Source organism: Anticarsia gemmatalis, chromosome 25 (assembly GCF_050436995.1).
Source record: "Anticarsia gemmatalis isolate Benzon Research Colony breed Stoneville strain chromosome 25, ilAntGemm2 primary, whole genome shotgun sequence".
Lineage (NCBI taxonomy): Eukaryota > Metazoa > Arthropoda > Insecta > Lepidoptera > Erebidae > Anticarsia > Anticarsia gemmatalis.
The window spans coordinates 5,453,195-5,469,749 of NC_134769.1; the positions used below are offsets into that span (position 1 = coordinate 5,453,195).

Genomic DNA, 16,555 nt, shown 5'->3' on the forward strand with positions numbered 1-16,555 from the left:
TTCTGTGTAATAAGAAACACCTGTAAATCTGTTGTAAACCAGTATTTCAAAGTATTTATTTCCCGTCAAGGGTAGTTTATATTACACAGTGATATTGAATTGTCACTTGTTTTAACGGTGAAGTAAAACATCGCGAAGGAAACTTGGATACCAGAGAGTTCCTTAAAAAAGCTTCTTGTAGGCATGCTAAGTCTTCAACTCCTAATTTGCCAGTATAGTGGATTTCAAGTCTTACCCTTTCTTTATGACCGGAGAAGACCATTACCCAGACAGTAAGTTAACAATGCGGACCCACTCCAAAAGCCCGGTAGACTCAAGGTCTAAATAGCACTGATTTCACTATGGGAGGTCTTTAAATATTAGATGGGTACATCCTTTCGCACATACCTTTAAAAACCCATAACATTAATGATCTATCCGACCGATTTGAGCACCTAGTGCAAATAAAGTGACCGTGATTGTATATAACCAGTTAAACTCAGTTTAAGAACACTTACATAGTTATATATTTTATTCAGTCACGCGTGTAGCCTTGATGGCATTGCACTACAATAAATTAAACTCAACTCACATAACCACCTGATAAATATAACCAACTTTTACGACTCCTAAAGTAAATGATGTCTAATCTCGTTGGAGATGACAATTATTTTACAGCGTTCTAGAGGACTGTCCAGCTGCGCGTGTGTTTGAGCTCGTATCGTAAATTTTATCTAAAACAGGTTGTCTGTTGTCGAGCTATATTGTGGTTGCGTTTTGGCAAACATAAATACGAAGTTTAGTGTAATCTTGAATGATAATGGCCACCCGTGTGCCTTGGGAAAGTGTTTGCTAAATGAAAATGTTACCTCGTAAGATGACCTCTAATAGATTCAACACGAAGGGAACAATCCACTTGAGGAAAATCTTAGTACCGTACATATAAAATACATTGGATATTAAACTATTATTACTAAGTAACCTGTTTGGCACCAGTTAAAACAGTCACATGTTACTTACATGTGTATATATTAGAGGTACTATCCAAGCAAGTGTTCGAGAGGGAGAAGCTGTCTAGCTTTAGCCTCTCCCTTTGATTATTGAAAAATAATCGACACTTTATGTAACTGTTAAGGGAATTATTGGAAAAAACTAAGTTGCCAGATATTTCTTAAAAATTGGCAGAATGCTAATAATCCAAGCTCATATCCAGCGTGGTGGACTCAAGGTCTAATTTAATTCTCTTTCTTTAAAAAAGATCTGTGTCCGTCAGTGGTTTTAATTATATTCCAATCAATCAAATTTTACCTAACATAATAATACACCTGTAGAGGAATGTAACTATATTTTTATTGGCCATACAAAACTACACATTATTATCAAAAGTGCTTAAATTCTACGGCGAACATGCTCGCCGACAGTTTCAATGGAAAAGGAACACAGCATGGAACGGACTCAGTTTCATCTGGAATAGAAAATAAATACATTAATAAAGGCAAATAAAACAAAAATAAAAAATGTGCCCTAAAACTGTAGATAAATCTAACTATTCTGTAAGAGATGCCTACTGAAAAACTAAAAATAAGAATTAACAAAGTTGAGAATCCAACCACAAGTTGCAAGAAGTATAATATAATCTCTCGACTCCATAATTTAGTAACTTCTGTTTATCAATTTTAAAAGAATTAAGGTACTTTTTATAATACGTTTTAACAGTTAATTCCGCGGCCGTTTGAATATCGGTTCGCAAAACACGTCAAATTTTCGAATAAGATTTTACGCTGCAGTAATGAACTAAGGCATATTACGAAGTGCTTCAATGCCACCGTATAATATGAGAGAATTGTAATTGTAACGATCCAGTGTTGAGAACACCTGTGCCTAACCTCTGCATATATTTAGCTGGACCAAAATACTCGCCAATTAATAGTCGGACATAACGGACAACAGAATCACGCCGACGATGCTATATGCCAATAGCGATTCTACTTTTTGCATTTAATTTTTATGTTCTTTGACTTTAATTTTGGTTTTTATTTGACTACTGCCAAATGGCTTGTTGGTGATGTAATTAAATTTATTTTATATAGATTTATTATAGCCGTTACCACGTATTATGGTTAATAGTTGATGATGATTTAAGCATTTAAAGTGATGACCCAAAATTACTTCCAGAATATGAAGTGAAATATCCTGTTGACGAATTTTAAAACGCGCGTCAAACCGAAAAAGAAAATGCTTAATATTTATCAAAATAATAATGGCGTTATATTAATTTAACAACACATTACAGTAAAAGCGGCGAGGGTGTCTAATGAACAATAAATACATGTCGAATGATAGAGCAGTCTGCTCGTTTGGCACTAGGTATTAACTACACGAAATTATCGTATACGCCGTGCCGAACTTTGTAAAATGACGCTTACGTAAACGCTTAAATTCATAAACTCTTGCGCAATCATATCGAACGGGACGACGGATATAATAAAAAATGAAAAAAATCCAGCGATTTCACGAGCTGTTTGGAGATCATATTATTTATTATAATAGATTAAGTGCGCTCAATTGATAAATTATAATTAATAATGCACTTCCTGGGCGTGGCGCGGTGCGCGTGAGCTGACGCGACGCGCGTGATTTCTCTAATTTATGGATATCATGTTTAGTAACAGATGAAACCGAAAATACTCCCGAGTCTTTACGCGACGCTGAAAGAATTATCCATTTTACAAAACTAAAACACGTTTCTGTGTCTTTTACATCGATACGACATAAAATTATTTACGAATGTTTCGTTAGTGCGTATTTTGAAATAATAATTCTTGGAACAAACGGCTGACAACAGCCGTGTCTCGTCAGCTGTACGGTCAATCGCTTTCTTCAATTAGAAGAAATGGAAATCATTGTCAGATTAACAGCTATAAATTTGGCCAGTTTACGCGGTAACACTCTCTACATGTTATCATTTTATTCAAAATTATAGCCATGTTTCTTTCATAACTCTCCATTAAATTAACTTATAGGCACTCTGGAGAAAAACATTTGCAAATAAAAAGAGAAAAACGGAATGAACGTATAAATTTATTCTATTTCTACAAAACTGACACTTGGATAGTACCTTGACTTAGTACGTGAATCAACCCACCAGGACAGCAAGGGGCACGAGGATACCGACCACGACGGCGGCCAGCGACGCTATCTTGTACTTGTGCTTCCTCGCGTTCACGTTCATGTACGCCTCGAAGCGGTGGAACCCGTTCACGTCGTAGTTCAGCCTCTCGTACTCCCGCAGCTGGTTCACGAAGCCAGGGTTGGGGTTGATGAACCGTCGCCGCTGTCTCACATACACGAACGCCTGCTCGAATGTCAGCTTGTATTTCTCCATCACGTAGGCGATAACGAGGGTGGCGGACCGGGATACTCCGAAATGGCAGTGGACGAGCACGTTCCCTTTTTGAAGGCCCTCGTCGATAAAGGCGTTGGCCATTGGGAAGTAGGGCAAGAGATGGGTCTGAGGAGTGTCATAGGCCCTAATGAAGAGGGTGCTAATATTGGTATCAACAAAAGTTGACTTCGGCAGCCGATGCGCTTCAATGGTGAGGACATGGGTGATGTTAAGACGTCGCAGGACGTCTGGGTCTGCTGCGGCTCTTGCATTGCTGAGAAATAAGCCAGGGATAATCTGGCTATAACAGGATTGTGTGCAGAGGTCGATCTTGTTATAGATAGCTTTCCGGGACCAGTTCTTGAAGCCGGTGAAAGCGACGATGGGGTTAGGAATGCTGAGGAAAGCGACAATGAAGGCGCTTCTCAACATCACCAATATGAACCCTCTGGCACTTATCATAGTACGACCACTATTGGTTCACATGGTTTGTTTTTTTGTCTGTTTTTAAATTTACTATATGCTCACCGAATTTAGACACATTTGTGAAGAGTGATGTGACAGCGGAATTAGACCGTTCTGTCAGTAACGGCCAGTCATATTTACTAAATCAATGTAATCCTCTTTACTGGAGTTATGTCTACGGGTTATTGATTGCAAAGAGTTTTGTATTTTATGATAATGTTCGTACCTTAACAGATGTGAATCACAGAAATAAAAATGAGATGTTTTTTTCTTTTTGTAAACTTAATTAATATTTAACTAAACAAAATGAAACTATAAATTGGATTATTTTACCAAAAGAAAACAGTCATCACATTTGCTCACCAAAGACAAAAATTCTATAGAAGTAGCCAATAGCTTTATGATACGATAACGATAATTATGACAGTAAGGAAAGTGATGATGGTAGGTACTAAATAATAATCTGTATTGACTGATTTTGTTTAATTTTCAATACTAAAATTTTGTATAATTTTCAATAAAATATGACAAAACACCTTCACAATTCCAGATCTCGATGCATACCTGTTCTCATTCTCGCAATAACGACCTACTCCACATTTACACCACGGTCACAGCGACATTGGTCAAACAACACATTTTAACCGCGACTTCAACGATCAGCGAACAATAACGATCATTAGATGTTTGGAGCCATACCAAGATTATAATTGACACGTTGTTACAATCAAATTAACTATTATTGGGCCATATATCATTGTTTAAGGGTGGGTTATAGTCTTGCGTATTTAATTATGATTTACTAGCTTTGGCCCGCGACTTCGTTGAATAGTTTTTTCGTGAAAAAGTAATCAAAAACTTTCGCAATTAGGTAGTAGAATTGTTATCCCAATAAAAATTGGTTTAACGAAAAATTCGTTTATTTTTTGCATAGTGACTAGCTAGTCATCATTATATTTTTTGAGCACCTGTAATTAATTACGATTATCCCTGAAAACATATAATCTAGATCACTTATAAAAATACGTATTAGAGGTAGATTTAGAGATTGCAGCAAGTGACTTTCTTTGGTTTCTACCTACTCCTTCTGGAAAACGCGTGATTTAATGTATGTATTAATTTAAATAATTTTAAGAAAAATCAAGCCCTGTAGGTACTTATTTCGCAATGATAATAATTATGAGATAAGATGGCAGCACCTTATTCTTTAAAGCATTTATCTGCACTTGTATACGTATATATAATTACTACGCTATATTATTTAGTAGACGACAGATAGCACAATTAGTCGCGAATGTGTCTGATGTTCTAACACGGGCTCTTGCCTCTCAAGAGATGTTAGATATGATTGGAATGTGCTTCTGTGCAGATCTTCACGATGATAATCGGTCCCGGTTATTTTAATTATGACAACAGTCGCTACGCCATGTCATAAGCTTTCAGGCGGCTCGAACAGCTTCGATACAAGGCTGACCACTAACAATACGATAAATAATTCATAATTAATTAATACTATGCATATTGCATAAATAGTAGCGATAAGGGATTGCAGTCCTGTATAATCTTCAATCCGATTTTCCGGATCCGGTCGGATCCGGCCGGATTACAGACTGCTTAGTGCTTATACATAGTTCACCATTTTTGATGAATGGGAGGTATGGGCAAATGTATTTGAGGGTAAATTTACTTTGATTTAAAAAAAATAATAGATATAAAAGATTTTATCATGAAGAATAATATCATCTTTAATTATAACATTTTAGTATTCATTACTATTTTGTTTTCACCGAATGAAATTGAGATTAAACTACATATTCTATATGATTAAATTATCAGTCTTAGTTATTAATGTAATTATCTGTAAGTACTTATTACCTACTAGACTAGAGCAATAATAACTTTATATTTTTTGGATTTTACTTAACGAAATATGAAACTTTTTTGAATAACAGAACAATCAGTTTAATTATTGACAACAATCAACAACATGATAATTAGTTTTACAGACTTAACTATCAAACATTTCTTATATGTGCTTATAAAATCAACTTTAGTCATTCATAGAAAAAGCATTTATTTGCTGCAGTGCAGTGTAAAGTTCAAGTACTTGAATCAGTAAAACAATGATTTTTGTGTCTGAAAAAAAGATCTAAGGTAACATAATATTGATAGTTCTATCCCCTAATCTGCTTCTGATGGAACTACAAATATAACCCGTGGCTCAAAAGGCTCTTTCTGCCTTAAAATATGATATTATGGATAATTTTTTCGCGATTTTGAGGTTTATCGGATCCGGCACCGGATCCGTTGCGTCAGTGCCGGATCCGGTAGGTCTAGAAACACGCCGGATCCGCCGGATCCCCGGATCCGCCGGATCCCCGGATTCGCCGGACCGGATTGCAATCCCTAGTAGCGATAGAAAGTCGATCGCCTTAACTCTGCAACTGCAGTATACAGACCTCCTTTATAAGAAAGAACTTGACGTTACCTGATTGTATCAATAGTTCATCAATAATTCTTATCTCATCGTCTAGGCATCGCTTAAATGAACAGCAAATCTTAAGAATTTGCAGTCGATTCAAACAAATAAGTACATTTATTTTTAACCCTTTATTCCCACTGTTAAGCAAGGGGTCTCCTCCCAAATGAGGGAGTGCATAGTCCCTGAATCCATCAATCTGGACAAGTGCACATTAAGGTTCTAAATGTCGAACTTATATTTATTAAAATTCCAATTACATAAAACTACCATCTACTTAAAAATAATTTGATATTATCAATCCAACTAGTTAAAGCCACTATGCTGTACATTGTTTTCTCCCTGCGATTATAGTGATTCACACGTTACGTCAAAGCAGCAATGCACTAAATAGTGACCATCAATTTAACGTACACTTGTTGTCAACTGAGATACGTGATACGCATACAGACCTTGAATAAACTCAAGCATATAACAACCGGAGTTTTCCACCATTAACAAATGAATTAGTACATTTTATGGTTTTAGGTCGAAAAACATATAAATTAATATTCTAGAAGCTAAACCATTATATTCTAAAAGAAAGGAATCTCACGAATTTCAACGGATATGAGTCAATTTGAAGAAAATAATAGACGTTTGTTTTATTTTCATTGTACTTGTATTCTTTGTAGAAACATGATTAAGTGCTTGAAACAACAACTGTCGTGTTTTTTGGCACGTGTACACAAGAATAGTTGAACTAGGATTGCATTAGAAATCGACAGTATGACTAGTTTTAAAAACAGTACATACACAAAATTTACAAAAAAGAAATGACAGAGTATGATTCAATTTCATCGGGATGAAACCTTGCATGCCTAAAATTTGTTTAACACATTTGTTGAGGACATGCACTTGGCCAACGTGATCTCAAGTCCTTTTCCCTCCCTCGGTTGGGAGGAGACTCTTGCCCAGCAGTGGGACAGTAATGGATTAAAAAAACTGGTACTTAAAACGGTAACTTACAAGAAAAACAAGGAACTAGAATTTTAAAAAAGTACCGAGTCTTATACTCTGGTCTTTTGCGGTTTCTCTTCCTGCCACTATGGGAAAAGGCGTGATATTATTTATGTATGTTTAACGAAATATGACTACAGACAGTCGGGTTAGAGATTTAGCAAGAAAATAATCAAAATAGTTAATATATAAAACGAAAATAAGAAAAGAACTGAAAGTATGAGAAATAACCGAAGATATTTATAAAATAACAGTGAGACGAAATCATAACGATGTCAATGTCGTAGCGACAGGTGAAAACGGTGAAAAGGCACGCGCACAATGTAAAATTAACACATTTAAGAACCGAGACTAAAATAAAACTTGTTGTCGTTACGAACTAACGGTTTTACAACGAAGCTTCTTAGATCAATTCGTTTGAAATTGGTGAATATGATTTTAGTTATAATTCATGAACATTTTATTTTTGAGAAGGTAACACGGGCAAATTTCAGTAGGTACAGGAACTAAGGCTAGTTGAAGAAATTGTTTTCTAAATTTTTATTTATTCCTGTATTTCTAAAAATAAATATTTATAACCTATTACTGTCCCACTACTGGGCAAGAGGGACCTTCTGTAATCAGGGAGGGTTAAGGCCTTGAGTCCACTACGCTGGCTAAGTTAGGCACTTATCGGTTCTGGACTTCTATATGACCTAAATTACAACTCAGAACATTATAAGTTAGTACTTACCAAGTACCAACTAGAGTTGAATAAATTAATAGTTTGTTCTTACGTTATGTATGAAAGACCTTCCTTATACTTTTTGTAAAAGTTAACAGTAAAAACGTTATTCAGATATAGTATTCTACATTTTCTCAGAATTATATATCATTATAAGAAATGCAATAGAAAAATCCGCAGATAATAAAACAAAGTAATAAAAATGTAAAGAATCCCATAAATCATGGCACTGTAATTACTGCTCCGTGTTTCAAACTCAATAAAAATCTTTATTGTTTGTTCAATACTCTTATTTACCTGTTAATGACGTGTTATAATGAAATAGTGAAAGAACGAAAACTGTTTTTACAGTCATTAAAATAAACTAGATCAAATATTATTACTATAATAATATTATATTCCACTTTCTACAAGGTAGGTACTTCTGAGTTAAAAAACACGTTCTGTGTAACTTTAAGTCTTAACTCTTTTTAAATATTTCCATATTTCATTGCGAAACTTATCGATTTCAATTTGTCATTCAAATATCATTATATCGATTCTGGTAAAATACGAGAGTATAAAAATATGATATTATTATATTATTAATTTAAAACTTTACCACCTTTTACGCCCCAGTACCTACTTATAAATCTATTAAGATAGAGGAAAAGAAATTGAAGGTTAGAAATAGAAACAAAATACAGCGATATAAAAAAAAATACTTTTTACTATTCATTAACGCATTTACATCAGTAAACACAACCCACAACGTATCCAAGAAGATTAAAACAGCTAATTACAAAGTAAACAGGTAATTATAATCAAAACAAATACCAATAATACAAAACAAACTAATTTGCCAAATTATTCTTGAGGCTAACGATACATTGAATACATTCGCTATTGCGCAAGATTTCAGCAACACAGCTAATTCTGTGAATCAAACAACACGTAATAGTGCTATAACATTAAACATTATTTAGGCTGCTTCTAGTCTGATCACGAGGTTCCGGGTTGTATTCCAGGCCTCTATTACATGGGACTATCATTAAAACGTGGGTGTATTGCAATTTGCGTATATACCTCTGCTTACTTCTCGGTATATATAGGCATGGTGTTACGTACGTATGTATGTAGCTTATGCCAAAAAACTTTTGATTGAAAAAATTTGCTCGTGTCCTAATCGATACCATATTTCATCGTTTAATCAAGGTTTCGTGCACATTAAGTGGTTAATTAACTATTATTTACTTTTTTCTTTCATTATAAAAATATTGAAAGAATATTTTACGTAATCAAGAACTCATTGTATATAGTCTCTATGTCTCTCTTAAAAGAGCGTAATATTATGTATGAATGTGCAAAAGAAATCGTGCCTTTTTCTGTCTGGCTTACGGGTTAATCAAGAATCATATAATTTCTTTCGCTCTGTAAATATTTATACCTATATTTTTTTGTTTTAGTGATGTTCGTTATTTCTACAAAATAATTGTTACGCTCTATATAGGTACTAAGGTTCGCTAACAAACTACATAGTTAGTACATTTCTTCATGTTTTATTTTTGTATTGCAACCAGTTTTACGAGGTGTGGCTGTTCAAAGTCCTACGTCAAAAGCTTTACGTTTGAAAGAAGTGTATGAGACTTGAATACGCTATATTTTGATTCACAATACACTGAAATAACAAGTTAACTAAACTAATGGATATTATTGGAATTAACGTCATTAACACTGACGGTTATTTATTAACATTCATTTCACGCAATATTATCAGTAACTTCTTACTTAATTATCTGAATTACAGTTTCAGATATTTGTTAAATTATTTGTTTAAAAAGATCGGCCATTTATGAATGAATATTTATGTAATGTCTACAATGACTACATCTTTGATTTTAGTATAAGATTAAGTAGGTTTACAGCAATTAACAAACAATATGTGTGTAAAAGCCTTCCACATTTTAGTAAAAGTGTTGCCAAAATGTTATTTTTCGATTAACCTACGTTCCATATAACCATTCATCGTTTGTTGTTGTTTATTGTAAAAATCAGCGCAGAAATCTGAAGTAAAATATTCTATAAACCTAATAATGTAACCAATTCTAAAGAATCATTTAAATAGTCACAGCGGTTCATAGCTCCCATATTTACTATGTTGCATAATAATTGCATTAGAAATAATTTCAAAAGATAATCCAAACTAATATCAAAATAAGCCTTCAGCTTAATAATAGTGAAATGCATTAATAATCTTTCGTAATTACAAAATACAATAGCAGTTACAATATTAAATTCTGGACGCTATCCCAAGGTGATGCCTTACATCTGTACTACATGTTTTTATATTAAGATATATGAACATTTGATAACCATTTTGTTGCACTTGCGATAATTATTTACTGAAAGGCGATCATGGTCGTGCCAAGGACTTATAGAGAATAAATTCATTCATTACTGTGACTTCTCTGAGTAATAATGTAGGTGTTGCCAAACTTTCGATTGTTGGGATATAATGTAATAAGTTTAGTGGTTTCCCTTCAGTAGGTCATGTTTTAGACTTAACACCACACAATTATAAATAACTGCTTTAAGGCTTGTACTAAAATAAAGTTAGTTAACAAAGCTGGCCGAGACGCGATGGCATTTCCAGGACTACGCATCCATGTAGAATATTATTTTGGATTTCTCATGGCACACTGTGAAACATGAAAACGTTAACTAGATTAGTGCTGCTATATATCTTATCTGCTATATATCTTATATAGCTTAATATACAGATGGTAGATTAAGCAACCGCGCTGAGCGGTTATCCCACAGATTGGTGACTGCATACTGGTATTAACCCAAATCAGCAGATAAAAGTCGATCCAACTTGTTGTCAATTAAGGTAACAGTCTTTATACCATGTCAAAGGACTTTTGGATGTCATGAACAATTTTGACAACCATATGATAAAATGAAATAAAACCTTTTATTACCAATTTATTCTATACATTTCCTTAAATTTAGTAGTATAAGCAGCGTGGCATGGGATGTGTTCATTATTTGTCTAATCTCAGAGTCAATCAATTTTACTTTTTGACCTGTGATTCACTTCCCAAGTGACCTTTTTCTTGTCAGTGTCTTGTTTTATTTGGTTTGTTGTTTCATCTCCAGATGTATCTATTGCGGGCTTTATTCCTAGTATCGGCTCGGTGCAATAGCCAATTGATCTCTGCAGGTCGACTAGAGGAACTATGAACTTTGATGTAGAGAGTTGGTGGGAGTTTATGGTGACTTTTTTTCTGTGATGATGTAATTGTTGCAATGCTTAAGGAATCCTTTTTTTATAATTTTGTATTATGCTAATATATAAGATAAGATTTTTTAAGAAAGTTTCTAACGTATGATAATTTTTTAAATTGCCCTGCAAAGAACTTACTGAAATTTGCAAGAGCTCTTCATACATTTTTCATAATTACGGTTTCTGTAAATGATGTGAAGGTTCTTGTAATTTCAATATTTTTCAAAATTCTCAGATGAATACGACTGGTTTTGTTGTTTGTATTTTGCGAAAAAACGGAACACTGACAATATTACGAAAACCTAAAATATGATGCCATTTTAGGAAAATGTTCTACTTTGCATTCCATGACAATTAAGTAATACTTCTAAAAGCTTTATTTTGTAAGAAGCTTAAAGCTTCTTCTTTTTCTAATCGATCCCTCTAATCCAATACGACTAAATGCTCTTAGTAACAGTCAGTAAGTTGTTCAGTTTCATGGAAAAATGACACAATTAACTAAACATGGAGTTCTCCAGTGGGTATAATCTTTCAAGTATCGCATATTTTTACAATTTTCGTCTGAAACGGAAAGAAGCCCAGTCTGATGTTTATCCAGGCCGATTGATTTGGGTTAATAGCATCCATTGCATTCGCATCTCTATTCCTTACGTATCGAAACGCACTATTTATAAAGTTCGCCGAGATTTATACTAAAGCCTAGGTGTTATAAGTGTTGTGTACACAATGATGGGTATTTTTGGAACGTCGGCGCGCGAGGAGGGTCCGGTCGCACCAGTTCAGTGTTGTCAGGCGCCGGGCGCGAGCGCTACCGTACTACTCGGCTCGCGAACGATCATTACTTAGTGAGCAGTGTTTAGTGACAACAACTGTGTAAGTGAAGAGTGATGTAACTAATTAATGCTTCGGGTGTCGCTCAGTGCTTCTGTGTCGCCGGAACGGATTAAGTGAAGTTGATAACTCGTCTAACATCGCAGGCCTGTGCTAACATACTAACGCATGCAGGGGTGTTGTCGGGGTGGGTGCGTGGGCGCCGGTGTGGGCAGGGAAATTTGATAAGGCGAGGTGTTGGCCGAGCGGCTCGCCACTTTTGTATGCAGCGGAGAGGCGCGCGGCCGCGACTCGCTACTATTTTTGACTCGCCGTCGAGCGAGATATTTCGGCAACTGGGCGCCGAGCGCGCGCGCCGCCGCCCGCGTCCACTCGCGCTCTCCAGGACCCGCCGGACCCGTGTGCTTGCAGGACACGCCGCCTTTGCATGACGCTTATATACTGACACACCGATGTGCTCCAATTTAAATTTGGATCTAAATAACAGTTCTATAAATATAATTGTGATAGACACGCACGTGTCCGAACCATCACGTTATTGCAAAAAAACTAATGCGTGACGTCACGTGATCGGCCCACGCACGCCTCGGGGTCAAGATAAAAACAAATATTAGTAAAATGTCCAATACTAATCTTTTCTAATTGAAATACAATAATTATTTTTTGAAACCAATTTTATGATTTTCCAGCACTATTATTTAGGTCAAAGGGAAAATGTATTATATAATATTTATAAGATATTGCACCATAATTTGAAATACATATTGTGTAGAACATTATTACAATGACATTAAATCCGAGGTCACAGACCTTCAGGCGCTACATTTCAACACTTTATGTCAACACGTGACACATAAAGTTTTCTCAGAAATAAAATAATTATTTATTAATTATTATTAATAATTACCTGCCTTTATTTACAAGACAAGAAATAAAATTATTACTATTTATTTACATATAATAAAAAATGTTATGGTTTCGTTTATCCAAACCAACAATGTAGCACTGAGGTCTACGACTCGTAGCATGTTCGTAGACCCCCGTACCAGAGAGTAGTAACAAATATTCACAAGGTAACTAGTAGCATGGAATATTGGATTTAATTTTTCGAAAAATCATTCTTTAACTTACTTTATTCAAGTAATTTCAAAATTTAGATTTATTTTTAATTTTATTTATTTTTAAAGAATTATACGGTTTTATTTTATTAAGTTTTAGCTTATAGCTGAATAAAATATTTAAAAAACACTAATTTTACAGGTTTTAAATTAAATTTCAAATATGATACACCTTTACTTACTTTTAGTATACGTACCTACCTATAGTATACGTAACACTATAATAACAGCTTCTACACCTTAACAAGTTTCCAGGAAAAGACGCAGATAGTATACCTATTAACTTTTAAGTATATAGTATAATACCGTTTAATAATAATGTCCTCCTAATAGATATTAGATTGCTGCAGATTTATTGGTATCAGCTGACTATGCAGGACTTTGTTCAAAATATATACATTATATACACTCACTAATCCACAACTGTCATAAGCTGGGACGAATAACTGAAACTCTCTGCAAGGCACGGCGGTCTACAACCTCAACTTTCTTACTCCAGACAACACTGAGAATTTTGTTACAGAATAAATCAGGAATAATTAATAAGCTCGATGGGGGCTGTTACGCATCTTTATAACTATTTGAAAGCCACCATGCTGTACATTGTTTTCTGCCTCAGATCATACTGATTAACATGTTACGGCAAAGCAGTAATGTACTGAATAATGACTATCAATTTGAGGTACACTAGTTATGAACTGAGATATATAATACTGGGACTGAAGTTGCAATGCAAATTCACTATTTTGAAATCCATTTCTCTTCGTTATGAAATTCCATCCATTATATACCAATTTGTTATTAGTGGGACGTTCACAAACAAAACATTTAGCTCTAAGGAGTGACAGATTGACGGACGGACGGACAGCCGGAACCTTTGCGCCTGAATGTGGGACGACATATTGTAGACTTGTCACTTTAAATATAAAGGATAAACTTTACGGGAATAGAATTTGCTGCAGAATTTTTAGTGTGGCGTGAAAGTTGAGCCTAAGTATCAAAGTCATTTAAACCGCTAAAAGTCCTTTGACGGGAAGTTTGAAATGAATATTATGTATATGGATACTATATACTCAAAATGATTACTTTCTGAGTTTAATATAGATATCAAAGTTGCCACTTTAAAACCAATAAGTCCAAATTTACAAAAACCAAGGTGGAATAAGATATTTCAATAACATTTCAGAATACTGATGTGTAGTTTCTTCAATATTCCGCGATTAAAACTGTACTGGATATATTTTTGACGTAAGCCTAGTTTTACTTCTCACCACAAACACACTTTACCACTACTTTAACATGAAATGATAACGCAGCAAAGTTCATCAAAATCAGCTTCAGATTGCAACATTTTGATGATCTCAAGGACTCAATATTTATAAACTGTAGCATCTCACAAATGGGAAATTCCCTAAATATATTTTCAAACTACAAGCAACAGTGTAAGTGCTGTATGTCAGGCGGCCAGCCAGGGAGCTTTCAATACATTGACGCGGTGATCAATTCGACTGGTCGTTGACACTATGCGTGGCTCGCACGGTATGTGACACCGATGTACCAGGGACGTAGCACTTTATATTTTATAAAATAGGTTTTTTAGTTTAGAATACACGAAATTTTGTGTAGATGCTGTATTCAGTCACTGAGGAAGATGGGCAAATAATCCCTCGTATAATAGTTAGGCAACTTTCAAATATTTTGTATCAGACCGTGCTCTTACTGCCTCTACTTACAGCGTATTTAACCTAGCTTTAGATTTTTCAAATATTAAATGCAGATGTACAACCCCAACTCTCATTTTCCTTAAACAAATATTGAGCCTATTGACACAACATTATGCTCCCCACTTAATACTACTGCATTGAAATAATCACATTTAGCAACACGAAAAAGCTGACTTGACAGCCTTAGAATAAAAACCTAACTAAATATAACGGAAACCAAAACCGAGCACAGTAGCATCAATTTAACTGCTACTTACTACAGCAGAATCAACAAATTGAACTAACACAACTTTTAGATAAGTTCCACCATTACTAAAGAATTTCAAATATAAAACTACTAATAGCTGCTACACTAGGGTGCACTCTATATAAGATATACGAGTGCAGTGCACTCGACTGCACTTTTTCACTGACACACATTCGATTTGAACTTAAACTAGAACATTGTCCTTCCTGGTGCGCGGCGCCACCTGGCGGCCACGTCCGGTACCAATCTGACGTTTTAAATGCCGACGACCGTGGTTCATACTTTTATCTTGATCACACATTTCTGCTGGAAATTTTGATCATTTACTTTAATTGAGAATTTCAAATACTTTTAGTTTTCAGGATACTTATACGTATATGGAATCGGGTAAAAACGAAGGACACAAAAAGTAGTAAATGTTTGGATGGGTATTAAAATCACTCTAGGTAAAAAGACAGCAAACACTAATTGCTCCTAAAGAGGTCACACTTACTAAACTTATAGTTTCATAGGTACATAATGCGAACTCATTTCTTGCTTGGGAATAGTGAAGGCAAATCTTAGTCACCATTTTTTTGCTGGTTTCATTGATATACATCAAAAACCACTTTTCTTCATAAAATTCTGTGTAGCAACAGCATTACTCATAAAACATTTTATACCGACAATCTGATAATTCTAGCTTTCTAGATTAGTGCCTAGAAACGCCTAGATATAAAATAATTGCATCAACAAAGGCCAACATCTACATATAATTAGCTAGAAGACATTATGTCATACATCGTTTAATTCTTAAGTCGTAAATTATGATAGGCGAAGCGTATAGATTACGTGACAATTACAATCGACCAAAGATAAAATTCTTGTCAGGGTGATATATTTTATTACAATCTACTCGTATGTATCAATCTATCGTATGGTTAGTATTCAACCTAGTGTCAAAGATGTTCAAGCCGCCCGAAGGCCTTTGACGTGGCTTGACGACTGTTATCTTAATTAACAACAACAGGGACAGACTTTTTGCTTGCTCTCCGAAGCACGGACACGCTCAGTTCAAATAAGATCATGTTAAGTCCTCGACCCACACTAGGCCGATATGGTGAACTCAAGGCCCAATCCCTTCCTCAATTCTGGAGGAGACATTGCTCGCAATGGGATAGCAATGCGTTAAACAAAATAAATAACATTATGATTGTAGAGTTGAAATCGAGAAATCGTTCAGTAAAAATCAAATCTATTATCAATAAAATGTCTCATCAGCCCTTAATAATCTCGATAATCTTGCAAAGGTAAAACAGTCATAAGTCACACTTAAATGTAATTAAAACTTCAGCATACA

At 34.8% G+C, this 16,555-nt stretch overlaps 2 protein-coding genes across 2 annotated transcripts in view; one reads left to right on the top strand and one right to left on the bottom strand.

Annotated features, from left to right (window-relative positions):
- Positions 1-1,327: 1,327 nt before the first annotated feature.
- Positions 1,328-3,875, bottom strand: LOC142984019 (uncharacterized). Its single transcript, XM_076131303.1, has 2 exons — positions 3,098-3,875; positions 1,328-1,444 (listed from the first exon to the last, which is right to left on the bottom strand). The coding sequence occupies exon 1, from the start codon at positions 3,824-3,826 to the stop codon at positions 3,116-3,118; it is 711 nt and encodes a 236-aa protein (XP_075987418.1). The 5' UTR covers positions 3,827-3,875; the 3' UTR covers positions 1,328-1,444; positions 3,098-3,115.
- Positions 3,876-12,048: 8,173 nt separating this feature from the next.
- Positions 12,049-16,555, top strand: part of bt (projectin protein bent) — a 126,355-nt gene continuing 121,848 nt past the window's right edge. The window contains exon 1 of the mRNA XM_076130848.1: positions 12,049-12,169. The gene's annotated coding sequence lies outside the window, so the exon portion shown is untranslated. The remainder of the gene's footprint in view (positions 12,170-16,555) is intronic.